The sequence below is a fragment of the Tachyglossus aculeatus genome, chromosome 22 (assembly GCF_015852505.1).
Source record: "Tachyglossus aculeatus isolate mTacAcu1 chromosome 22, mTacAcu1.pri, whole genome shotgun sequence".
Classification (NCBI taxonomy): domain Eukaryota; kingdom Metazoa; phylum Chordata; class Mammalia; order Monotremata; family Tachyglossidae; genus Tachyglossus; species Tachyglossus aculeatus.
Genome location: NC_052087.1, coordinates 34,417,962 through 34,444,780, shown reverse-complemented (window position 1 = coordinate 34,444,780; position 26,819 = coordinate 34,417,962). Strand labels below are relative to the sequence as shown.

At 45.1% G+C, this 26,819-nt stretch overlaps 1 protein-coding gene across 7 annotated transcripts in view; it reads right to left on the bottom strand.

Annotated features, from left to right (window-relative positions):
- The window catches only part of STX3 (syntaxin 3), a 75,382-nt gene that overhangs the window by 40,286 nt on the left and 8,277 nt on the right, over nt 1-26,819 (bottom strand). For all 7 annotated transcript variants that reach the window (XM_038764209.1, XM_038764212.1, XM_038764213.1 and 4 more), the window contains exon 2: nt 15,538-15,621. In XM_038764209.1, the coding sequence (XP_038620137.1) occupies nt 15,538-15,621 (84 nt within the window). The remainder of the gene's footprint in view (nt 1-15,537; nt 15,622-26,819) is intronic.

The window sequence follows — 26,819 nt, the reverse complement described above, 5'->3', positions numbered from 1 at the left end:
TTACGATGTGCGGGGCACTGTATTACGCACTCGGGAGAGTGCAATGCCACAATAAACAGGCATATTCCCTGCCCACAGTGAGCTTACAGTCTAGAGGAGCTTACGGTTGATACGAGCTAATCGGGTTGAGCCCTCTCAGGGTCACATCTGGAGGGTTTCCAGTCCTCTACCGGTCTTGACTACGGGAGGGAAGAGTCAAGCAGAGGCATATTCATTTCATTCCTAGCTTGGCCAGTGGCTAGCGAGTGGTGGCCAATCTGCTACAAGTCAAAACTCACCTGCGCTGGCATGGGGAGAGTCAAGGGCAGGAATTCAGGTTTACTGAGCGGAAGAAGGCAATGGGAAACCATTCCGAATTTTTACCAAAGAAAAAAGAGAAGCAGCGTAGCTCAGTGGGAAAGAGCACGGGCTTTGGAGTCGGAGGTCATGGGTTCAAATCCCGGCTCTGCCAATTGTCAGCTGTGTGACTTTGGGAAAGTCACTTCACTTCTCTGGGCCTCAGTGACCTCATCTGTAAAATGGGGATTAAGACTGTGAGCCCCCTGTGGGACAACCTGATCACCTTGTAACCTCCCCAGCACTTAGAACAGTGCTTTGCACATAGTAAGCACTTAATAAATGCCATTATTATTATTATTATTATTATTATTATTATTATTACCAAGAAAACTCTATGGATATGCCACCAGAACGATTGCAGACAGACAGTGGGGCATGCTGAGAGAGATGTGTCCATGGAGTCGCCATGGGTCAGAGACGACTCGAAAGCATAAAATAAGAGACTTTCTCAAGCCATTAGTTCAGTGCTGTGCATACAGTAAGCAATCAATATCTACAATCGAATGAATTTAGGTGCACAGCTAGAGATCATTACAATAATAGCTTGATTTCTTTATGGGGAACTGTCCCTGTGCCCCAAAGAGACCTTCCTCCTATCTACACCCTTCACGATGGGGCACATATGCCTTCCTTTCCCAGGGGGATATTTTATATATATATATATATAATTTTTTAAGCACCCAACCACAATCAATCAATCAATCGTATTTATTGAGCACTTATTGTGTGCAGAGCACTGTACTAAGTGCTTGGGAAGTACAAGTTGGCCACACAGCTGGGACTGCTGAAAGTCACGGGATTCCTATATTATAATTATATTCTCCTCTAGCAGAATATTTTACAGCCTTGCCACCATGGTATGTCACTGTCAAGTTGCAAAAATTATAGAGAACACTCAGTTCTACCATAACGACTGTTTTCGCTACGGTTTTTTGAGCAGAAAGTCGGTGAGGAATTATGGAATGCCCTTCCGGCCACAGGCGTCAGGCTAAACAGAACGTGATGCAAGGAGAAAGGAAATTGCGCACAAAACATTCATTCACTCATCCATTCAGTCGTATTTATTGAGAATTTACTGTGTACAGAGCACTGTACTAAGTGCTTGGAAAGTACAATTCAGCAACAGGTAGAGACAATCCCTGCCCCGAACGGGCTCACAGTCTAGAAGAGGGGAGACAGGCATCAAAACAAGTAAACGGGCATCAGTAGCATCATTATAAATAAACAGAATTATAGATAATCTATCCACATCATTAATAAATGACGATTCCTTCCCCAGGAAAAGGAAACGTCCAACTCTTTCTTTATAGATAATCTATCCACATCATTAATAAATGACGATTCCTTCCCCAGGAAAAGGAAACGTCCAACTCTTTCTTCCGACGCTGAATCTACTTAACCCCATTTGTAAATTGCATTTTGACCAGAACTGACGCGTAGCAATCAGAATCGTTGTGGCATTTGTTAAACGCTCACTATGTGTCGAACAACATACTAATGCTGGGACAGATTAGAGATAATCAAGTCCCACATGGGGCTCACAGTTGAAGTAGGAGGGAGAACAGGTGTTGAGTCCCCATTTTGCAGACAAGGGAACTGAGGCACAGAGAAGTTAAGTGACTTCCCCAAGGTCATACAGCAGATTCGTGGGCGGGCCAGGATTAGGATCAAGGTCCATTGCTCCCGGGCCCTTGGTTTTTTCCACTAGGCCACACTGAAGAATGTACCTTAATATTTCATTATATTACTTGGGCCTAGTGGAAAGATCATGGGTTGGGAGTCCGAGGACCTGGGTTCTAATCCAGATCTGTCACTTGCAACTCACTGGAGGTTTTTGTGCCTCAAAAAGGAGGGTTTTGTGCCTCAAAAAAGAGGCTTTTGTGCCTCAGAAAGGAGGCTTTTGTGCCTCAAAAAGGAGGTTTTTGTGCCTCAGTTTCCTCATCTGTAAAATGGGAATAAAATACCTGTTCTCCCTTCCCCCTAGACCATGAGCACCATGTGGGGCAGGGACTGTGTCTGACCTAATTAAGCGCTGAGGTAGACACATGATACAGTGCTCAGCACAGAGTAAGTGCCTACAAATAACACATGATTACTACCAAAATTATATATAGCAGAAATGACTATAGACCGTAGCTCTGGACTGTAAGCTCGTTGTGGGTAGCGAATGCGTCTACCAACTCTGCTGTATTGAACTCTCCCAAACACTTAGTACAGTGTTCGGCACATAGTAAGCGCTCAATAAAGATGACTGATTCAAATATCTTAATTTGTGAGTTGTAGGTCCGGTTCACGCAGCGCCTCTCAGTGACACATAGCACACCCAGGGAACATGACTGACAGGGATGAGAGTGCGAATGGCGCTCCACAAGCCCCTGTCCCTAAAATCAATGCCTCCACACACGTTGTCAAGCCTGGAGCTTTAGGACAAAGGTTCAAACGTCATTCCTGAATCCATCATCGTGGATTCAGGAATGCCCAAACAATAATAATAGTAATAATAATAATGGCATTTGTTAAGCACTTACTACGTGCGAAGCACTGTTCTAAGCGCTGGGACGATACAAGGTGATCAGGTTGTCCCACGTGGGGCTCACAGTCTTAATCCCCATTTTACAGATGAGGTATCTGAGGCACAGAGAAGTTAAGTGGCTTTCCCAAGGTCACCCAGCTGACAAGTGACAGAGCGGGGATTCGAACCCGCGACTTCTGACTCCCAAGCCCGCGCTCTTTCCACTGAGCCACGCTGCTTCTCAATGCCCATCTCACGCTTTCACCACAAGCTTAGAAGAAAGGGATTCGGGCAAAGCCGAACTTCTTTACCAACTCCACCTCAGGCTGGCGTTTGCAAGCCGGAACTGAAGATCCAGAGAAAGCTAAAAAGAGGGGAAACGCGCAGGAAATTCTGCTAGCCCTTTCGGGACAAACGCGACGGCCACACATTGGGAGAAAAATGTCCGACTTGTTCTGGAAAGTCAGTATCACGCAGGGGTTCAGAGTCTAAGTGACTATTTAGTCTTGGCTCACTTCGAAACGCCCGAGTGCGAGGGTGATAAGTCACGAGATGTTCTCAAAAGGCAAATGAACCATGTCATAAGACTGTCCCTGAACTAATCAGTGCGGATTGGGAAAAAGATATAAAACGTACATCTTTTTTAATCTCCTTTGGGGCTACATTTGTGCTGATCAAACGGATTGGGTTTCCACCTAGCTTTACGTGCTCTGTTCTCCTACGAGATTTACTTGAGATCATTCTGTGGAATTAAAAGTTACGGTGGGACGGGGGTGGGACCGATTAAAGTAGCAGAGAACGCAAAGGCAACATTCATTCAGTCAGTCAATCATATTTATTGAGCGCTTACTGTGTGCACAGCACTGTACTAAGCGCTTGGGAAGTACAAGTTGGCAACATATAGGGACGGTCCCTACCCAACAGCGGGCTCACAGTGGTATTTATTGAGTGCAGACCGTGTGCGGAGCGCTGTACTTATAAGCACTTGGGAGGGAACCAAGGGAAGCAGCGTGGCTTAGTGGAAAGAGCCCAAGCTTGGGAGTCAGAGGTCGTGGGTTCTAATCCTGGCTCCGCCACTTGTCAGCTGTGTGACTTTGGGTACCTCGCTTAACTTCTCTGTGCCTCAGTTCCCTCATCTGTAAAACGGGGGTGAAGACAGTGAGTCCCCACATGGGAACAGTGAGCCCCACATGGGACAACCTGCTGACCTCGTATCTACCCCAGCGCTTAGAACAGTGCTTGGCACATAGTAAGCGCTTAACAAATACTATCACTATTATTACTATTATTACCCTACGAGAGAATATGTATATATGTTGGTACGTATTTACTACTCTATTTACTTTATTTGTACATATTTATTCTATTTATTTTATTTTGTTATTATGTTTTGTTTTGTTTTTTGTCTCCCCTTTCTAGACTGGGAGCCCGCTGTTGGGTAGGGACTGTCTCTATATGTTGCCAACTTGTACTTCTCAAGCGCTTAGTACAGTGCTCTGCACACAGTAAGCGCTCAATAAGTACGACTGAATGAATGACAGCTGGTAGACAAGATCCCTTCCCACACGTCGGGCAGCATTTTCACATTAAACTTGTTTCTAAAGCGGGTGTCCTCACAGAGGCTGGAAATAATGAACAGAAGTGAACTTGCTGAAATTTCTACTTAACGGACAAAAAAGAAATGAACGGAAAAAGATCATTATCTGGTGAGATCTTAAGAAACGTTATCAAGCAAGAATCCCACAACTCTTAAGACAGCATAAAGGAAACCAAAGCTAGCTCTTTCAAGATAGTTGGGAGGGTCTGCCTTCTTCTCTCTGCTGCAAGAATCCCACAATTTGGAGAAGAAAGACTCAAACTTCCTTATGCCCCTGCACCATCCTTCCACACCCACTCTTCATCTTCCTCTTGGCTGGAATCAATCAATCAATCAATCATATTTATTGAGCATATTTAGGTCCGGCTGGAAGGAAGCGCCAGCCCAGGAAATGAAGCCCAGCTAACCCTGTTCCTACAGCCTAATAATAATAATTGTGGTATTTGTTAAGCACTTCCTATATACCAGGCACTGTCCTAAGCGCTGAAGTAGGTGATGATGATGATGACGGCGGCATTTGTTAGGCACTTAGTCTAGATCATGCACTTTTCTAAGCCCCTGTCCCACATGGGGCTCACAGTCTCAATCCCCATTTCACAGATGAGGGAACTGGAGCTCAGGGAAGTGAAGTGACTTACCCAAGTTCATTCATGCATTCAATCATATTTATTGAGCGCTTACTGTGTGCAGAGCACTGTACTAAGCACTTGGGAAGTACAAGTTGGCAACATATAGAGACAGTCCCTATCCAACAGCGGGCTCCCAGAAAGGGGAGACAGAAAACAAAACAAAACATATTAACAAAATAAAATAAATAGAATAAATATGTACAAATAAAGCAGAATAGTAAATATGTACCAACATATATACATATATACAAGTGCTGTGGGGAGGGGAAGGAGGTAAGGCGGGGGGGATGGGGAGGGGGAAGAGTATATTATACTCTCCCAGGTGCTTAGTACAGTGCTCTGAACAAAGTGCTCAACTAATAACTGATGGAAATCCATAAGTACTATATGTGACTGGTGGGTTTATATGATTGGGAGTACTGGGAATTCATCAGGGAAGGCTTTGTTGAAGGAGGTGGGAGTGCTTACTGTGTGCAGAGCACTGTACTAAGCGCTTGGGAAGTCCAAGTTGGCAACATATAGAGACAGTCCCTGCCCAACAGCGGGCTCCCAGTCTAGAAAGGGGAGACAGACAACAAAACAAAACATATTAACAAAATAAAATAAATAGAATAAATATGTACAAATAAAATAGAGTAGTAAATAGGTACAAACATATATACATATATACAGGTGCTTTGGGGAGAGGAAGGAGGTAAGGCGGGGGGGATGGGGAGATGGAAAAGGGGGAGAGGAAGGAGGGGGCTCAGTCTGGGAAGGCCTCCTAAATTCACACAGCAGACAAGTGGCAGAGCCGGAATTAGAACCCACGACCTCATGTTGTATGTTGCCAACTTGTACTTCCCAAGTGCTTAGTACAGTGCTCTGCACACAGTAAGCGCTCAATAAATACGACTGATTGACCTTCTGACACCTAGGCCCGTGCTCTAGCCACTAGGCTAGGCTGTTTCTCCAAGCAAATCGGGTTGGACACAGTTCTTGTCCCATGTGGGGCTCACGGCCTGAATCCCTGTTTTACAGAGGAGGTAACCGAGGCCCAGAAGTACGGAGCCGGGATTAGAGCCCACGACCTTCTTAATTCCAGGCCCATGCTCTACCCATGCCACTTCTACAGTCTGGGCTGTGGCCACAAGACAGCTCTTCAGTATTCCCGTAGGCCTGACCCTGTGGTCTCAGCCCCGCTAGGAAAAACTTGGATATACAGTGTTCGCTCTCACCGCCCAGATCACAGCATCCAGGGGGGCAAAGCTGAGGCTCACAAAACACACTTGGCTTTGTGAATCTCCTTGGCTTTATTATTATTTCACCGTGAAGATGGGTCTTCTAGACTGTGAGCCCACTGTTGGGTAGGGACCGTCTCTATATGTCGCCAACTTGGACTTCCCAAGCGCTTAGTACAGTGTTCTGCACACAGTAAGCGCTCAATAAATACGATTGATTGATTGATCGATTGAAGTGTGGCCTGGGCAAGCCATACGGCCTGGAAGTAAGGAGACCTGGGTTCTAATCCCGGCCCCACCACTTGTCCGCTGTGGGATCTCGGGCACGTCACTTCGCTTCTCTGGTTCTCGGTTGCCTCATCTTTAAAATGGGGATTCAAATTCTGTTTTCCCTCCGTCATAGACTGAGCACACCAAGGAGGACCGAGATGGTGTCCAATCTGATTGTAGTGTACCTACCTCAGCGTTTTGCACATTCATTCAATAGTATTGATTGAGCGCTTACTGTGTGCAGAGCACTGTACTAAGTGATTGGGAAGTACAAGTCAGCAACATACAGAGACGGTCCCTACCCAACAATGGGCTCACGGTCTAGAAGGGGGAGACGGACAACAAAACAAAACACGTAGACAGGTGTCAAAATCGTGGAGGTTCTTGAGGAGTGGGGAAACATGGGCTGAACACTTTGGTAAATAATAATGATGGCATTTATTAAGCGCTTACTATGTGCAAAGCACTGTTCTTCTATTATTCTATTATTCGATTAAGTTATTCTATTGGTAGAATAATGATCTGGGCAGCAGAGTGAAGTATGGACTGGAGTGGAGTGAGGCAGGGAGGTCAGCACGGAGGCTGATGCGGTAATCAAGATGGGAGAGGATGAGTGATTGGATTAACACGGTAGTGTTTGGCACATAGAAAGCACTTCACCGAAGCGGCAGCAGTGTCCCCGCCCACGTTACAATGCTCAATCCCACCGCCAGCCCCTGCTCCAACTGGCAATCGCCTCTCTCCTTCCCCACTCAGGACCACCGCCCTCTCCCCCATTAGGGTTAGGGTCCCCTACAAACACATCAAAGCCGACTCGCCATTCCAGACCGTGCTCTTGGTCATATTTCTCTCCTCCACTCTACAGATGGGTCCTCACTGGCGAACCATAAGCCAAGAGTGAGATCTTTCATGCAGAAAGACCCTCGTCCTCCCCCTGGTCCGGAATGCCCTCTCTCCACACATCCGCCAAGCTAGCTCTCTTCCTCCCTTCAAAGCCCTACTGAGAGCTCACCTCCTCCTGGAGGCCTTCCCACACTGAGCCCCCTTTTTCCCCTCCTCCTCCCCATCCCCCCCACCCTACCTCCTTCCCCTCCCCACAGCACCTAAATATATGTTCGTACAGATTTATTACTCTATTTATTTTACTTGTACATATTTACTATTCTATTTTGTTATCAATCAATCAATCAATTGTATTTATTGAGCACTTACTGTGTGCAGAGCACTGTACTAAGTGCTTGGGAAGTACAAGTTGGCAACATATAGAGACGGTCCCTACCCAACAGTGGGCTCACAGTCTAGTTATGATGTGCGTCTAGCTTTATTTCTATTTGTTTCTATTATCTATTTCTATTCATACCGATTTATTACTCTATTTTACTTGTACATATTGACTATTCTATTTATTTTGTTAATGATGTGCATCTAGCTTTATTTCTATTTGTTCTGACGACTTGACACCTGTCCACATAGTTCATTTTGTTGTCTGTCTCCCCCTTCTAGACTGTGAGCCCGTTGTTGGGTAGGGACCATCTCTATGTTGTCAATTTGTACTTCCCAAGCGCTTAGTACAGGGCTCTGCACACAGTAAGCGCTCAATAAATACGACCGAATGAATGAATGAATGAATGAAAATCATGGACACAATGAAGTGACCCAGATGATTCAGTCCGAAAGTGCTTCTTGCCTACATTTTCGTTGCCAACGGTATTTACCGAGCACCTCCTGCGTGGAGAGAAGTGGACTAGATGTTGTGGACGGCCTTGACACCAAGTATATAATAATAATAATGATGGTATTTGTTAAATGCTTATTATGTGCAAAGCACTGTTCTAAGCACTGGGGGATACAAGGTGACGAGATTGTCCCACGTGGGGCTCACGGTTTCAATCCCCATTTTACAGATGAGGTAACTGAGGCACAGAGAAGTTAAGTGGCTTGCCCAAGGTCACACAGCTGACAAGTGGCGGAGCCGGGATTCGAACCCATGACCTCTGACTCCCAAGCCCGGGCTCTTTCCACTGAGCCAAGCTCCTTCAAGTATAAAGAGGAATTCCTGCCATGCAAGAGCAACAGCCTCAATTCCCCCCTTTACTTTGTAAACTCCTTGTGGGCAGGGGCTGTGTTCACCAACTCTATAATACTGAAACTCTCCCAAATGCTTAGTACAGTGCTCTGCACACAGTAAGTGCTCATATACGTCCGATTGATCAATAGAGGCTTGGCTGGTAGCTGCAATATTCATTCACTCAATCGTATTTATCGAGCGCTTACTGTGTGCAGAGCACTGTACTAAGCGCTTGCACAGTTCAACCTGCTTTCCTTGGGAAAGGAGGAGATCCCATACGTACTAACACAGTCCCAAAGTCCTGAAGAAGGGGGCTGTTTTTTTTAGAGGGGGGGAAAAAAGCCACCCAGGCCAGTAGCTGTCAACCTCTGACTCCAAGTCCAAACCAGGGAAGAACAGGAGGCCTGTGAAAGAGCCGGAGCAATAATGCAGTTGGGTGGGGAAGGTCACTAAAAAGCAATCGGAAATCTCATTACGGTTCTCTGACGACTTTATTCTTCACAAAAACAGCACTGCGTTCCCAGCTTAAAGCTTTAGATCTCGGCCCTGTTTATTTTGTTAGTACGCTGGCTTGATAAAACGGGACAGAAGAAATTTTGTTAGTATGTTTGGTTTTGTTCTCTGTCTTCCCCTTTTAGACCGTGAGCCCACTGTTGGGTAGGGACTGTCTCTATATGTTGCCAATTTGTACTTCCCAAGCGCTTAGTACGGTGCTCCGCACATAGTAAGCGCTCAATAAATACGATTGATGATGATGATGATGATGATGATGATGATGATGATGAAGAAATGGCCTTTGGGACCTAAGCAACAGAAGAAGTCGTCCTTGGAAAACTTCCAACAGGAGGGGAATTAGAGACGGAACACTGTCAGTGATTTTCTGGCAAGGGGAAAGAAATCCACCCCTACGCACATTAGCCAAATGCAAGGAAGCGAGCAGGGGTGATCTCGAATTTGTACCTCCAGTTGGGCTGACTCACTTGGCCTGGTGTCTATCCAGCCTTCTCCCTTTTTTACCCAGTGTCTGGGAGATTTCCTCTTCAAAGATACACTACAATTACAGACTGCTGAATGAACAGACCACAAATAGCGACGTGTAAAACCCCGCTGGGAGAGGAATGGTTTTTGACTTCCAGGCAACACTATTATTATTATTAACAAGGCGGATATACCAAAGTGGCAGCGTGGTCCAGTGGAAGGATTTCAGGGCAGGTTCCAGGGGCAGGTTCCCGTGCCAACTCGGCCACTAGCCTGTTGTATAATAATAATAATATGATGATGGTATTTATTAAGCGCTTACTATGTGCAAAGCACTGTTCGGAGCGCTGGAGAGGTTACAAGGTGATCAGGTTGTCCCACGGGGGGGGGCTCACAGTCTTAATCCCCATTTTACAGATGAGGTAACTGAGGAAGTTAAGTGACTTGCCCAAAGTCACACAGCTGACAATTGGCGGAGCCGGGATTTGAACCCATGACCTCTGACTCCAAAGCCAAGGCTCTTTCCATTGAGCCATGCTGCTTCCCTATGGATGTATGAATGTATTCCCTATGGATGTATTCTCCCCCTCATCCCCATCTCCATCCCCCCCATCTTACCTCCTTCCCTTCCCCATAGCACCTATATATATGTATATATGTTTGTACATATTTATTACTCCATTTATTTATTTATTTTACTTGTACATAACTATTCTATTTATTTTATTTTGTTAGTATATTTGGTTTTGTTCTCTGTCTCCCCCTTTTAGACTGTGAGCCCACTGTTGGGTAGGGACTGTCTCTATATGTTGCCAACTTGTACTTCCCAAGCGCTTAGTACAGTGCTCTGCACACAGTAAGCGCTCAATAAATATGATTGATTGATTGATGACCTTGGGCAAGTCACTTAACCTCTCTGGGCCTCCATTTCTTCATAGGTCAAATGGAGATAAAATACTGTTCTCCCTCTCTCTTAAAGGACTGTGAGTCCCATGTGGGACAGGGTCCAATCTGATTATCTTGGATCTATCCCAATGCTTGGCATACAGTCAATCAAGCAAAGGCATTTATTGAGCACTTACTATGTGCAGAACACTGAACTAAGTGCTTGGGAGAGTACAAAATAGAAAAACTAGCAGACACTTTCCCTGCCCATAACAAACTTACAGTCTACAGAAGGAGACAGACATTACTATAAATAATTTATAATACACAGTTCAAAGATATCAAAGATATGTTGCAAACTTGTACTTCCCAAGCGCTTAGTACAGTGCTCTGCACACAGTAGGTGCTCAATAAATACGATTGACTGAATGAATATCTACATAAGTGCTTTGAGGTTGGAATATAGTAGGCACTTAATAAATATTATCATTACTGTGTCCCATATCCAGGCACAAGACTGCTCTGATGACATTGGATTACATCAAAGTTAGCACTCAATAAATGCTATTGATTGATTGATCAAACAACCTGAGGTAATAATAATAATAATAATGGTATTTGTTAAGCACTTACTATGTGCAAAGCACTGTTCTAAGCACTGGGGAGTAACAAGGTGATCAGGTTGTCCCACGGGGGGCTCATAGTTTTAATCCCCATTTTCCAGAGGAGGTAACTGAGGCCCAGAGAAGTGAAGTAACTTGCCCAAGGTCACACAGCTGGCAGGTGGGGGAGCCGGGATTTGAACCCATGACCTCTGACTCCAAAGCCCGGGCTCTTTCCACTGAGCCACGCTGCTTCGCTTCACACATTACATTTCTTTTTTAGGGAGTAATGAAGTGCCACAAATATATTAAATTAAGCCCAGCTGCCCAGGGTTAACCAAACTGAACTAAAAACCGTGTACAACAGCTTCATACAAATAACATTTTCATTCGTGGTCATTCTTAGTCACAACTTGGCCAAAGATTCAGAAAAGCAGGTAGAGGATAGCCCAGGTAGAGCAATTGATTTATCGGGCCAGGGAATAGACACCCTGAGGGATCAGGTGACTGCTCGGAATGACAGTGTGAGGTATCTCCTCCCTATTCCCAAGCCAGCCTTCTTTCCACGACACCCAAACGTGGTTGAGCGTAAATGATTATCTATCCATTCAGGATAAACGCTGCCAAAAATCAGGGTGGAAAGGGCTTCCAGGAAATGGCCACATAAAGGGAAGACACAAGAATGGGACTAGAGCTTTCTGGGAAGCAGCAATCAGATCATCGCTGGACTCTGCAAAATGGAGAGCACTGGGGTTCCACCAGGAGCACACTTGGTTCAAAGAGATCCAACAGTGCTCTGCACATAGTAAGCACTTAATAAATGTGATTATTCATTCATTCAATCGTATTTATTGAGCACTTACTGTGTGCAGAGCACTGTACTAAGCGCTTGGGAAGTCCAAGTTGGCAACATATAGAGACGGTCCCTACCCTACAGTGGGCTCACAGTCTAGAAGATTATGATTACAAGCCCAACATTCAGAGAATGTGTTCATTTCTTTATTTTGTACTTTCCAAGTCCCTAGAACAGGTCATCACACCAAGTGATCTGTCAAGCTCTTCAGTCTCCTTTTTCCCTACGGTATTTGTTAAGCACTTACTATGTCCCAGGCACTGAATTAAGCACTGGGGTAGATCCAAGCTAATCAGGTTGGACACAGTCCATGTCCCACACGGGGCTCACTGTCTTTATCTCCCCTTTAGATGAGGTAACTGAGGCCCAGAAAAGTGAAGCCAACTTTGTTGCCAATATGTTGCCAACTTGTACTTCCCAAGCGCTTAGTACAGTGCTCTGCACACAGTAAGCGCTCAATAAATACCATTGATGATGATGGTGATGATGAAGCGCCTTGCCAAAAGTCTCAAAGCAGACAAGTGGCGAAACCAGAATTGGAACCCAGGACCTCTGCTCCCAACCCGGTGCTCTTTCTGTTAGGCTATTCTGCTTCCAGGTCCTCCTGATTTGCTCCTGCAGAGCAGGAGCAGTTGAAATCCCTTGCCGGTCTGACCTGTGATAAGCACTCAGTCCTTCAACAAAATTATTGGGTAATCTGGTGGAGTCCAGAGAGTTAGGTGTTATCTTGGGAATGTCTCGGGCAGTGGCCGTGAGCCTAAGGAATCTTCCCGGGAGTGGCCTAGAAGAGTCACGGAGGGGACCTACCTACAGAGATAGCGGAAGGAATTTACTATACCTTGCTTTTTAGACTTAAAATATGTGCTCTGGAATGTACCTTCTCCAACGTGATTATGGAAATTTTGACACAGTAATTCTTCACTCCAACAGCTGGGCCGAATGGGAAGAGAATGGGCCTGAGTTCTAACCCCCGCTCAACCCCTTGACAGTTGTGTGACCTTGGGCAAGTTATTTACCGTCTCTGTGCCTCGGTTTCCTTGTCTGTAAAATGGGGATTAAACACCTAGTCTCCCTCCCCCTCAGACCGCGGGCCCCATGTGGGACAGGGATTGGGTCCTACCTGATTATCTCATATCCAAACCAGTGCTTCGTACAGTTTCAGGCACATAGCAAGCGCTTAATACCTTAATAGGAGGCCTTTCCAGACTGAGCCCCTTCCTTCCTCTCCCCCTCGTCCTCCTCTCCATCCCCCCCATCTTACCTCCTTCCCTTCCCCACAGGACCTGTTTATATGTATATATGTTTGTACATATTTATTACTCTATTTATTTATTTATCTTACTTGTACATATCTATTCTATTTATTTTATTTTGTTAGTATGTTTGGTTTTGTTCTCTGTCTCCCCCTTCTAGACTGTGAGCCTGCTGTTGGGTAGGGTCTGTTTCTATGTGTTGCTGACTTGTACTTCCCAAGCGCTTAGTACAGTGCTCTGCACACAGTAAGTGCTCAATAAATATGATTGATTGATTGATTAAAAAAAAAGGTTTTGGCCAAGAGAGCTGGAGTAAACATAATAAAGAATGGCCTAGAAATCTACTGTCCAAGGAAACCAGAGAGCTCTAGCTCACCATCTAAACCTATGTGATGGTGGAGGAGAGAGACAGGTGACCAACATAAGATAAAGCAATTAAAAAACCACTAAAACAATAAAAGGCAAGGAGCAGTACACACAGTAAAACACAAAGCAGGAAGGCCTAGTGAATAAAACATGGCCTGGGAGCCAGAGAACCTGAGTTGTAATCCCAGATCCATCACGCGCCTGCTGAGAGACTTTGGGCAGGTCACTTCACCTCTCTGTGCCTCAGTTCCCTCAACTACAAAATGGGGATTCAATATCTCATCTCCCTCCTATTTAGACTGTGAGGCCCACATGGGACTGGGACTGCGCCCACTCTGCTTATATCATATCTACCTCAGTCCTTAGAACAGTACTGGACACACAACACTTACATACATATCTGTAATTTTATTTATTTGTATTGATGTCTGTCTCCCCGCCTAGACTGTGAGCTCGTTATGGGCAGGGAATGTGTCTGTTGTATTGTATTCTCCCAAGTGCTTTGTACAGTGCTTGGTACACAGTAAGCGCTCAATAAATACAATGAATGAATAGTAAGCAGTTACAAATACCATTAAAAAAAAAAAGACAGGTACTATGGCTGGGACCAGAGGCTGTAAAGCCCCTCGCAGCCCACAGCACCTGTATATATGTTTGTACATATTTATTACTCTATTTATTTAGTTATTTTACTTGTACATATCTATTCTATTTATTTCATTTTGTTAATATGTTTGGTTTTGTTCTCTGTCTCCCCCTTCTAGACTGTAAGCCCACTGTTGGATAGGGATCGTCTCTATATGTTGCCAACTTGTAGTTCCCAAGCGCTTAGTACAGTGCTCTGCACATAGTAAGCACTCAATAAATTCGATTGATTGGTTGATTGATTGATTGATAAGCAGAGTGACTCAGTGGATAGAGTATGGCCTTGGGAGTAGGAAGGACCTGGGTTCTAATTCCGGCTCTGCCACGTGTCTGCTGTGTGACCTTGGGCAAGTCACTTCACTTCTATGGGCCTGTTACCTCATGTGTAAAATGGGGTCCAAGAGAATATGAACCCTATATGGGACAGAGACTGTGTCCAACCTAATTCATTTGTATGCCACCTTATACTTCCCAAGTGCTTACTACAGTGCTCTGCACACAGTAAGCGCTCAATAAATACGATTGACTGATTGATTTGTATCTACCTCAGAGCTTAGAACAGTGTTTGGTTCATAGTAAGCTCTTATCAAGAATCATAATTGTTCTTATTATTATTAGCTCACAGTCCACCAGTGGAGGTAATTCCTAATCTTGGAAGGGAGAGCCTTGATAGTTCTCGTCTCCAAGCAGGGATAGCACCCGTCTGGCACAGTTGGAAGAGAGGAAAGATCGGCCCAGAGTCCTCAAATATCTCTTCAGCACATTCTGGATCTGGATCCTTCTCAAAGGATGGAAGAATTTTCATCCTTCTCAAAGGATGGAAGAATTTTCCCCTCTCATGGACTGAGAGGAACTTCAAGTGCTGAGGGGGAGCCTGGGTGAGCCTTGATTTCTCTGGTCCCTGATGTGATCTCCTCCTGAGCAGCTGGGACTCTGACAGATACTGCGGATTTGCAGGAAAGGCTGCTTCCCTTAAAAACGGGAAGTACAATCTCCAGAGCAGTTCCACTCCACTTCCGCAGCCTGCCAACCCTCAAGTTCCCTGCCCCGAAGCTCCTCTCAGTCTGCCAAATCTGCTGATACCCAGGCCAGCGTCCGCCCGAAGAAACAGGACACGGAAGTTCCACAGGGGATGAGTGGACAAGACTCTTGACCAAGATTAAAGGCCTCAGCTCTTCCTGGTTTCTCAACAACCACAGAGAGGACTTTCTGATCTTCAAAAACCTTCTGCCGACTACTAAACAGAAAGAGGAAGCGCCACAGGAGCGTTGAAGACGTCCCATTCAAAGGAGGGGACAGGAACGCCACCCGGTCTCCTACCTCAGAGAAGAACTCGTCCATAAAAGCCGTGTTATCGATGGCGATCTCCACATCTTCAGTATCATCGTCTTCCGTTAATTGTTTCTGCAAGATAAAAGGCACGGGAGATCTATCAGCTCTCACGTCACTGTCTTCAGTACGAATAATATAAATAGTGGTATTTAATAATAATAATTACGATACCTGTTAGAGGCTTACTATTTTTTTAATCAATCAATCAATCAATAGTATTTAGTGAGCACTTACTGTGTGCAGGGCACTGTACTAAGCGCTTGGGAAGTACAAGTTGGCAACCTATAGAGACAGTCCCTACCCAACAGTGGGCTCACAGTCTAGAAGGGGGAGACAGAGAACAAAACCAAACATACTAACAAAATAAAATAAATAGAATAGATATGTACAAGTAAAATAAATAGAGTAATAAATACGTACAAACATTTATTAAGCACTTTCTATGTGCCAAGCACTGTTCCAAGCGCTGGGGAGGTTACAAGGTGATCAGGTTGTCCCATGGGGGGACTTACAGTCTTAATCCCCATTTTACAGATGAGGTAACTGAGGCCCAGAGAAGTTAAGTGACTTGCCCAAAGTCACACAGCAGACAAGTGGAGGAGCGGGGATTTGAACCCATAACCTCTGACTCCAAAGCCCGGGCTCTCTCCACTGAGCCACACTGCTTCTCCAGTGTGCTTTGCCAGGCACTGTACTAAGCGCTAGGTGAATACAAGCAAATCAGGTTGGACACAGTCCCTGTCCCACATGGGGCACACAGTCTTAATTCCCATCTTACAGATGAGGTAACTGAGGCACAGAGAATAATACCAATAATAATAATGTTGGTATTTGTTAAGCGCTTACTATGTGCCAAGCACTGTTCTAAGTGCTGGGGGATACAAGGTAATCAAGGTTGTCCCACGGGGGGCTCACAGTCTTAATCCCCATTTTCCAGATGAGGGAACTGAGGCACAGAGAAGTGAAGTGACTGGCCCAAGGTCATACGGCAGACAAGTGGCAGAGCCGGGATTAGAACCCAGATCTCCATGAATCCCAGGCCCAGGCTCTATCCATTAGGCCATGCTTGTCAAGCTTTCGTGGGGCCAAGCACCGCACTAAGCACTGGGGTAGATACACTGTAATCAGATACAGTCCTCGACCCAAACGGGGCTCTCAGTCAATCATATTTATTGAGCGCTTACCGTGTGCAGAGCACTGTACTAAGTCCTTGGGAGAGGGCAATTTAACACTGTAACAGACACATTCCCTGCCCACAGTTTGAGAGGGAGGGAGAGCAGGTAACATTAGTAATATTTACTGAGCGCCTGTTTGGTGCCGAGCTATCCCTGGCCACCCCCACTCCACAACAGCATCATAATCAGTGGAAAGAGCCCGGGCTTTGGAGTCAGAGGTCATGGGTTCAAATCCCAGCTCTGCCAATTGTCAGCTGTGTGACTTTGGGCAAGTCACTTCACTTCTCTGGGCCTCAGTTACCTCATCTGGAAAATGGGGATTAAGACCGTGAGCCCCCCCGTGGGATAACCTGATTACCTTGTAACCTCCCCAGTGCTTAGAACAGTGCTTTGCACATAGTAAGCGCTTAATAAATGCCATTATTATTATTATTATATTGTTTTAAAAAATAATAAACTACTAAAGGGGCCACAAATGGCTCTTAAAGAATGCCAAATACTGAGACAATCAATGGTATTTATTGAGTATTTACTGTGTGCTGAGTATCTAGGATGGCCAGTTATCCAGTTTTATAGCAGTCTGGTTTTCATCTGGTCTGTCCCAAATTGTTAAGCATTCGGGTGAGTACAATGCAACAGATTTGGCAGACATGTTCCCTGCCCACAAGAAACTTACGATCGAGACATACACGTCACTTGTGTGATGGGGAAATGCCGCAGAGCATGACGATGCCACTCATTCATATTTATTGAGCGCTTTCTGTGTGCAAAGCACCTTACTAAGCATGTAAGCACTACATACACACCATTTTCCAGAAGAACCCCAACTTCACCCAAACCTGGTGCATTTTTCCATTTTTCCCTAGACCCACCCACCCACTTGCTCCAAAGCTGCCTCTCTCAATCAATCAATCATATTTATTGAGCGCTTACTATGTGCAGAGCACTGTACTAAGCGCTTGGGAAGTACAAATTGGCAACATATAGAGACAGTCCCTACCCAACATTGGGCTCACAGTCTAAAAGGGGGAGATAGAGAACAAAACCAAACATGCTAACAAAATAAAATAAATAGAATAGATATGTACAAGTAAAATAAATAAATAAATAAATAAATAGAGTAATAAATATGTACAAACATATATACATATATACAGGTGCTGTGGGGAAGGGAAGGAGGTAAGATGGGGGGATGGAGAGCGGGACGAGGGGGAGAGGAAGGAAGGGGATCTCGATTCCAGGTTGCCAAGCTCAGCAGCAGGAGCTGAGGAGAAGAAAGGCTCACTGCCGAAAATAAACACTTTGACATAAAGGTGTCTGCTGCCGTAACTGGTTTGGGACAGACCAGCTGAAGACCAGGTTATCTGCTATCAAACTGGCCACCCTATATACCAATATGGGCAAGAAGCGAAAGGGAGACAAAAAGCGAGTTTCATTCTCTCAGGGGCCCAATTCGAAGGACCGGAAAACAAGTTATGACAAAGCTCAATTGCTAGGACGAGCAGCTAATCCAGGTTTCTCCTCCAAGATCACCTGTTCAGGCTAGCTAGGCACTGACTGACAGCCAACCCTGAAATTAGCTTTGAAGATAAAATGGGTTTCACCTCCAACAGGCTCCTGTCTAGAGGAAAGAGATTGTAAGCTACCAGAGGGCCTGCATCTCTTTTATTTTACCCTCCCAAAGGCCCTGCGTACTGTAAGAACTCAAAAACTACTGATTTACTGATTGATAAGTTTTGGTGGCTGGCGAAAGTGGGAACTGTGCAAGTTCCAAACGTCTCATTCATTTGTTCAATCATATTTATTGAGCGCTTACTGTGTGCAGAGCACTATACTAATCAATCAATCGTATTTATTGAGCACTTACTGTGTGCAGAGCACTGTACTAAGCACTTGGGAAGTACAAGTTGGCAACATATAGAGACAGTCCCTACCCAACAGTGGGCTCACAGTCTAGAAGGGGGAGACAGACAACAAAACAAAACATATAAACCAAATAAAATAAATAGAATAAATATGTACAAGTAAAATAGAGTAATAAATATGTACAAACATATATACATATATACAGGTGCTGTGGGGAAGGGCAGGAGGTAAGGCAGCGTGGAGAAGCAGCGTGGCTCAGTGGAAAGAGCCCGGGCTTTGGAGTCAGAGGTCATGGGTTCAAATTCCAGCTCCCCCACCTGTCAGCTGTGTGACCTTGGGCAAGTTACTTCACTTCTCTGGGCCTCAGTTACCTCATCTGTAAAATGGAGATGAAGACTGTGAGCCCCCCATGGGACAACCTGATCACCTTGTAACCTCCCCAGCACTTAGAACAGTGCTTTGCATAGAGTAAGCGCTTAACAAATACCAACATTATTATTAAGGCAGTGGGGTTGGGGAGGGGGAGTAGGGGGAGAGGAAGGAGGGGGCTCAATCTCCCTTTTTTAAAAAAAAATGATATTTGTTAAGGGCTTACTATGTGCCAGGAATGTTCTAAGTGTTGAGGTACATACAAGTTTGGAGCCAATCCACGTCCTAAATGTGGCTCAGAGTCTTAATTCCATTTTATATATGAAGCACAAAGAAGTGAAGCGACTCGCCCAAAGCCACAAAGATGAGGGCTTTAGAACCTGAAGCCCTTCTGGCCCCCAGGCCCATGCTCTATTATAATGCTGACGGCACTTGTTAAGCTCTTACTGTGTGCCAAGCACTGTAGTAAGTGCTGGGGTGGATATAAGCAAATCGGGTTGGACCTAGTCCCTGTCCCACCTGAGACTCCCAGTCTCAACCCCCATTTTATAGATGAGGCAACTGAGGCCCAGAGAAGTGCAGTGACTTGCCTGACCCGGAACTAGAACCCATGACCTTCTGATTCCCAGGCCCGTGCTCTATCCACTAGGACACACTGCTTCTCCCTATATGAAAGGAATGACCTTTCAGACTTTTAGACTGTGAGCCCACTGTTGGGTAGGGACTGTCTCTATATGTTGCCAATTTGTACTTCCCAAGTGCTTAGTACAGTGCTCTGCACATAGTAAGCGCTCAATAAATACGATTGATGATGATGATGAATAAATACGATTGATTGATTGAATAACCTGGAGTCCAGGGTGACGAAGGGCAGGGAAGAAGGAGAACATCTATCTCTAAAGCAGCATGGCTCAGTGGAAAGAGCACGGCCTTTGGAGCCCCCTTTTTCCTCTCCTCCCCTCCATCCCTCCCGCCCTACCTCTTTCCCCTCCCCACAGCACCTGTATATATGTTTGTACAGATTTATTACTCTATTTATTTTACTTGCACAAATTTATTATTCTATTTATTTTGTTAATGATGTGCATCTAGCTTTATTTCTATTTATTCTGACGACTCGACACCTGTCCACATGTTTTGTTTTGTCGTCTGTCTCCCCCTTCTTGACTGTGAGCCCATTGTTGGGGAGGGACCGTCTCTCTATGTTGCCGACTTGTACTTCCCAAGCGCTTAGTCCAGTGCTCTGCACACAGTAAGCGCTCAATAAATACGATTGAATGAATGAATGAATGAGTCAGAGGTCATGGGTTCATATCCCGGCTCCGCCAATTGCCAGCTGTGTGACTTCGGGCAAGTCATTTAACTTCTATGAGAAGCAGCGTGGCTCAGTGGAAAGAGCACAGGCTTTGGAGTCAGAGGTCAGGGGTTCAAATCCTAGTTCTGCCAATTGTCAGCTGTGTGACTTCGGGCAAGTCACTTAACTTCTCTGTGCCTCAGTTACCTCACCTGTAAAATGGGGATTAAGACTGTGAGCCACCTGTGGGACAACCTGATCACCTTGTAACCTCTCCAGCGCTAAGAACAGTGCTTTGTACATAGTAAGTCTTCTAGACTGTGAACCCACTGTTGGGTAGGGACTGTCCCTATATGTTGCCAACTTGCACTTCCCAAGAGCTTAGTACAGTGCTCTGCACACAGTAAGCGCTCAATAAATACGATTGAATAGTAAGTGTTTTATAAATGCCATCATTATTATTATTATTATTCTCTGTGCCTCAGTTCCCTCATCTGTAAAATGGGGATTAAGCCTGTGAGCCCCCCGTGGGACAACCTGATCACCTTGTAACCTCCCCAATGCTCAGAACAGTGCTTTGCACATAGTAAGTGCTTAATAAATGCCATTATTATTATTATTTGTGTGGCTCAGTGTATTATTATTATTATTACAGCTGTTTCTGCTCATCCTTGCTTGAAAGTGGCAGGGGTCCAAGGGTGGAAAGCCAGAGGGCAATGTCACAATGTCATCCAAGGTGAAGTCAAAACAGGTGGCCATCAAAAAATTGCAACCCTAGCCACAGCAAAAATGTTGTCGAGGACCACTAGCCTAATCAGAGAAGACCACTTCCCCCTCACCCTCCCAGCTTCCTCTTGTCTTATCACATGGGTCCTTAACGGTTGCCAACCTGCAATGATTCATTCATTCATTCATTCAATCGCATTTATTGAGCACTTACTGTGTGCAGAGCACTGTACTAAGTGCTTGAGAGTTGATTGCGTTATAACAACTTCCAAAAGAACCTTCTTTCAAACTTCTCTGGGTGTCACAGTACGTGACTTTCTCCACCTTCCAGTGACAAAATGGAGGGCGAAAATGACTACGCTCATTCGATCGTATTTATTGAGCACTTACAGTGTGCAAGGCACTGTACTAAGCACAACACCAAAACCCAGGTCTCCTGGTTCCCTGCCTGGACAGCCTTCCTACCCTCTGCCGGGCTTCCTGCCTCACAGCGATCCTCCATTCATTCGTTCAATCAATCGTATTTATTGAGCGCTTACTGTGTGCACAGCACTGTACTAAGCGCTTAGGAAGTACAAGTTGGCAACATATAGAGACAGTCCTTATCGAACAACGTGATCATCAGGACACTGAGGGCTCAAAAAATGATTGCGCTCTCAAGAGTGAATTTCATTCATTCATTCGATTATATTTATTGAGCGCTTACCATGTGCAGAGCACTGAACTATGCGCTTGGGAAGTACAAGTCGGCAACATAGAGAGATGGTCCCTACCCAACAAGGGGCAATGAGAGATGACTGTGTTATAACAACTTCCAAAGGAACCTTCTTCCAAACTTCTCTGGGTGTCGCAGTACGTGACTTTCTCCACCTTCCAGTGACGAAATGGAGGGTGAAAATGACTACGCTCATATGATCGTATTTATTGAGCACTTACGGTGTGCAAGGCACTGTACTAAGCACAGCACCAGAACCCAGGTCTCCTGGTTCCCTGCCTGGACAGCCTTCCTACCCTCTGCCGGGCTTCCAGCCTCATACAGATCAACAGGACACTGAGGGTTCAAAAAATGACTGCACTCTCAAGAGTGAATTTCATTCATTCGATTATATTTATTGAGCGCTTACCGTGTGCAGAGCACTGAACTAAGCGCTTGGGAAGTACAAGTCGGCAACATAGAGAGACGGTCCCTACCCAACAACGGGCTCACAGTCTAGAAATGAATCCAGCTGAATTCACTGATTCGGAGCGGGAAGTCGCGGAGCAAGCTGAGACCCTCGATGCCTAGGCAAAATACTTCGCTAGCCAGCCAGCATCTCAGATCAATTTCTAAACTGTCAGTTGTCCCCAAGGCCCATGATATTCAGTGATGATACTTATCGAGCACTTACTGTGTGCTAAGTACCATACTCAGCACTTGGAAGAGTACAAAACAATAAAGATGGTAGGCATGATCCTTCCCACAGGGAGCTTGGAGTCGAGATCGGAGCTCGTATCTTCCATGTTTATTCATTCATTCAATCATATTTATTGAGAACTTACTGTGTGCCAAGCAATATACTAGTCACTTGGGAGAGTACAGAACAATAATCTCCACTTCCCCTGCAACCCGTCAGAATAATAATAATAATGATGGCATTTGTTAAGCGCTTACTATGTGCAGAGCACTGTTCTAAGCGCTGGGGGGATACAAGGTGATCAAGTTGCCCCACGTGGGGCTCACAGTCTTTTAATCCCCATTTTACAGATGAGGTAACTGAGGCTCAGAGAAGTTAACTGACTTGCCCAAGGTCACACGGCAGACATGTGGCGGAGTCGGGATTTGAACCCATGACCTCTGACTCCAAAGCCCGTGCTCTTTCCACTGAGAAGCGCTTCCTGTGTGCCACACACTGTACTAAGCGCTGGGGTAGATACAAGCTAATCGGGTTGGACACAGTCCCTGTCATTCATTCATTCAATCAATCGTATTTATTGAGCGCTTACTGTGTGCAGAGCACTGTACTAAGCGCTTGGGAAGTACAAGTCGGCAACATCTAGAGACGGTCCCTACCCAACAGCGGGCTCACAGTCTAGAAGGGGGAGACAGAGAACCAAATGTAAACAGCTCACAGTTTCAATCCCCATTTTACAGATTTAGGCACAGAGATGTGAAGTGACTTGCCCAAGGCCACACAGCAGACAAGCGGCGGGGCCATTCGTTCGTATTTTCTGAGCGCTTACTGCGCGCAGAGCATTTTACGAAGGGCTTGGGAGAGTACGATATAACCGACGCGCATACCGGGCCTCGGGCCCGTCCCCCACCTGCCCCCAGGCCCCATAATCTGTCCTATATAAGACCTTCCCTCATGCCTCTAGGACCCAACAGAAAGAGCCAGTAGTGCCATTAGTATGGCATTTGTTAAGCGCTTATTTTATGACAAGCACTGTTCTAAGCACTGGGGAAATGTACAAATCAGTGAGGTCAGGCTAAGCACTTGGTAAGCACTGCATGGGAAGCAACATAGCGTGGTGGATCAAGCACTGGCCCAGGAATTAGAAGGTCTAGGGTTCTAATCCTAGCTCTGCCGTGTGTCGGCTGCGTGACCTTGGGCAATTCACTTCACTGGGCCTCAATTACCTCATCTGTAAAATGGGGATTGAGACTGTGAGCCCCGCGTGGGACGGGGACTGTGTCCAACCCGATTTGCTTGTATTCACCCCAGGGCTTAGTACAGTTCCTGGCACACAGTAAGTGCCCAACAAATACCATCGTCGTCACTTAGCACAGTGCTCTGCATACAGTAAGCGCTCAATAAATATGACTGATTGATGGATTGGACACAGTACCTGTCCCATATAAGGCTCACAGTCTATACAGGAGGGAGAACAGGGATTGAACCCCCATTTTACCGTTGAGGAAACTGAGGCACAGAGAAGTCAACTGACTTATGTATATATGTTTGTACATATTTATTACTCTATTTATTTATTTTACTTGTACATATCTATTCTATTTATTTTGTTAGTATGTTTGGTTTTGTTCTCTGTCACCCCCTTTTAGACTGTGAGCCCACTGTTGGGTAGGGACTGTCTCTAGATGTTGTCAATTTGTACTTCCCAAGCAATTAGTACAGTGCTCTGCACATAGTAAGTGCTCAATAAATACGATTGATGATGATGACTTGCCCAGGATCACACAGCAGGCACATGGCAGAGCCACAATTAGAACACAGGTCCTCTGGCTCCCAGGCCCGGGAGTGCTTTGCACATAGTAAGCGCTTAATAAATGCCATCATTATTATTATTATTATTACTAAGCCACGCTGCACTGGTTTTGCTGGTGAAGTGACAGGAGGGAGAGGTCCTTTTCAAGGTTTTCGTTCTCCCAACAATTACCAGCTGTCTGAGCGATCTGCAAGAACAAGAGGAGATGGGAAACTCCTGCTCTGTGCCATCCCAGAGCAAATAAACGGAGGGGAAAGGGAAGCATACCCCTGTCAAAACGGCTTCTGGACACTGCCATCCAGTTAAGTCATCGCCATTTCCTCACAAATAATTAACCAACAGCTGAGCAACAAGAGCAAGGCTTGGGGGTCCAGCAGAGTATTCAGTGAGGAGGTGCAGGGGAATGAAACCAAGCCGCCCCCCTTTCTCCACCAGTTTGGCCCCATGATCCTGAAGCTCTTCTCCCAGGGAAGGGGGAGCTTGCCTTCTTGGGACACAGTGCTATCATTCAAACACTTCCCGCTGAGGAAAAACCTGCGGGATCATTGGAAAGGGAGGGTAAAAGGTCCCTCAGCCCTTTGGAATCAGCAGTAGCTGCTAACTTGACATCTGGTCCTCAGCCTCCAACTGACCCGGGGTTTACAGAAATGTTGGATCACATAGGAGGAAGAACCCTCCCCCCCTCAACAAACACACACTTTTAATAGCCAGGTACCTATCCTAACCTTCACACACATCAATCAATCATTTTTAATTGGGATCTATACTGCCTTGAGCACTGCACTAAGAGCTTTGGAGAGAGTGAAAAAAAAAAGCCACCAAAAGACATTAAGCCTGATATCTCAAAATGTTTACAATCTAATGGATGGGGTTTTCCCAGAAGCATTTCTTCTAAAGATTTTGATCTCAAGGGACAAAGACATCTGTTTTTTCTTATCTTTTTTGTAGACACCTCCCCACCAACACTGTCTTTCTAGCAACCCTGACAGTTCAGGGCCTTATATATATATATATATATATATACACACACATATATATATATGTGTGTGTATAAAATAATGGCATTCATTAAGTGCTTACTATGTGCAAATCACTGTTCTAAGCACTGGAAAGGTTACAAGGTGATTAGGTTGTCCCACGGGGGCCTGACAGTCTTAATCCCCATTTTACAGATGAGGTAACTGAGGCACAGAGAAGTTAAATGACTGGCCCAAAGTGACTTGCCAAAGTGTGTGTGTGCATATATATATATATATATGTTATTTATTTTACTTGTACATATTTACTATTCTATTTATTTTCTTAATGATGTGCATCTAGCTTTATTTCTATTTATTCTGATGACTTGACACCTGTCCACATATTTTGTTTTGTTGTCTGTCTCCCCTTCTAGACTGTGAGCCCGTTGTTGGGTAGGGACCGTCTCTAGATGTTGCCAATTTGTACTTCCCAAGCGCTTAGTACAGTGCTCTGCACACAGTAAGCACTCAATAAATACAATTGAATGAATGAATGTATACATTCATGTGTGTGTGTATATATGTATATATATATATATACACACACACACTTCTTTCTGAATATATTCCATGGACAAGGATTCTGACCTCCTTTACTGACATATACGTGCTCCCTGCCAGCTGGTTTTTCCAGTCCCCCTTCTTTGATTTAAAAGAGCAAGAAATACCTTGTGGGTATGTGTCAATTCTCTCTCCCTAAATATACACACTGCTCTCTGTTCCCAATTTAAAAGGACAAATGGTTCCTCTCCACCACTGAATTTCTCCTTCTGATGAAAACCCGGCCAGATGGTGGACTTCCCTCTTTAGATCCATTTCAACTTCCCAATGCCACCTGGACAGGAATCAAGAATAATAAGAATACTTTGTATTTATATGGCACTTTTGTTTCCGAAAGTGTTTTCACATCTATCACTTTGTTTTAGTATCGCTACATCCTGGTGGAGTAAGGAGAGACGGGGCTTATGTCCATTTTCAGATGGGGAACTGAGATTTTCAGATGGCTCGCTCTTTGTCACTAAGAGAGTCAGCAGTGATGTCAGGATGAGAATTCAGGTCTCCTGATGTGTGTTTTTTTGGGGGTTTTTTATGGCATTTATTAAGTGCTTACTATTTGCAAAGTACTGTTCTAAGTGTTGTTGACTTGCATGTCCCTTAGTGGGGGAAACCAAAATGGGGATGGAAGCATACAACGGGGAAGACCCTTAGACTGTAAGCTCCTTGAGGGCATGGAATGTTTCTACCAACTCTGTTGTACTGAACTTTCCCAAGCGCTTAGTACAGTGCTCTGCCCACAGTAAACATACGATAAATACCACCGATGGAGTCAGAAGGACCTAGGTTCTAATCCCGGATCCGCCACTTGTCTGCTGTGTGACCTTGGGCAAATCACGTCACTTCTCGACCTCGGTTACCTCATCAACAAAATGGTCATTTAGACCGTGAACCCCATGTGGGACAGGGTCTGTGTCCAATCTGATTAGCCTGTATCTACCCCAGCGCTTGGTACAGTGCCTGACACATAGTTAGCGCTTAAATACCACAATTTTGGTAATAATAATAATAATAATGATGGCATTTGTTAGGTGCTTACTATGTGCAAAGTACTGTTCTAAG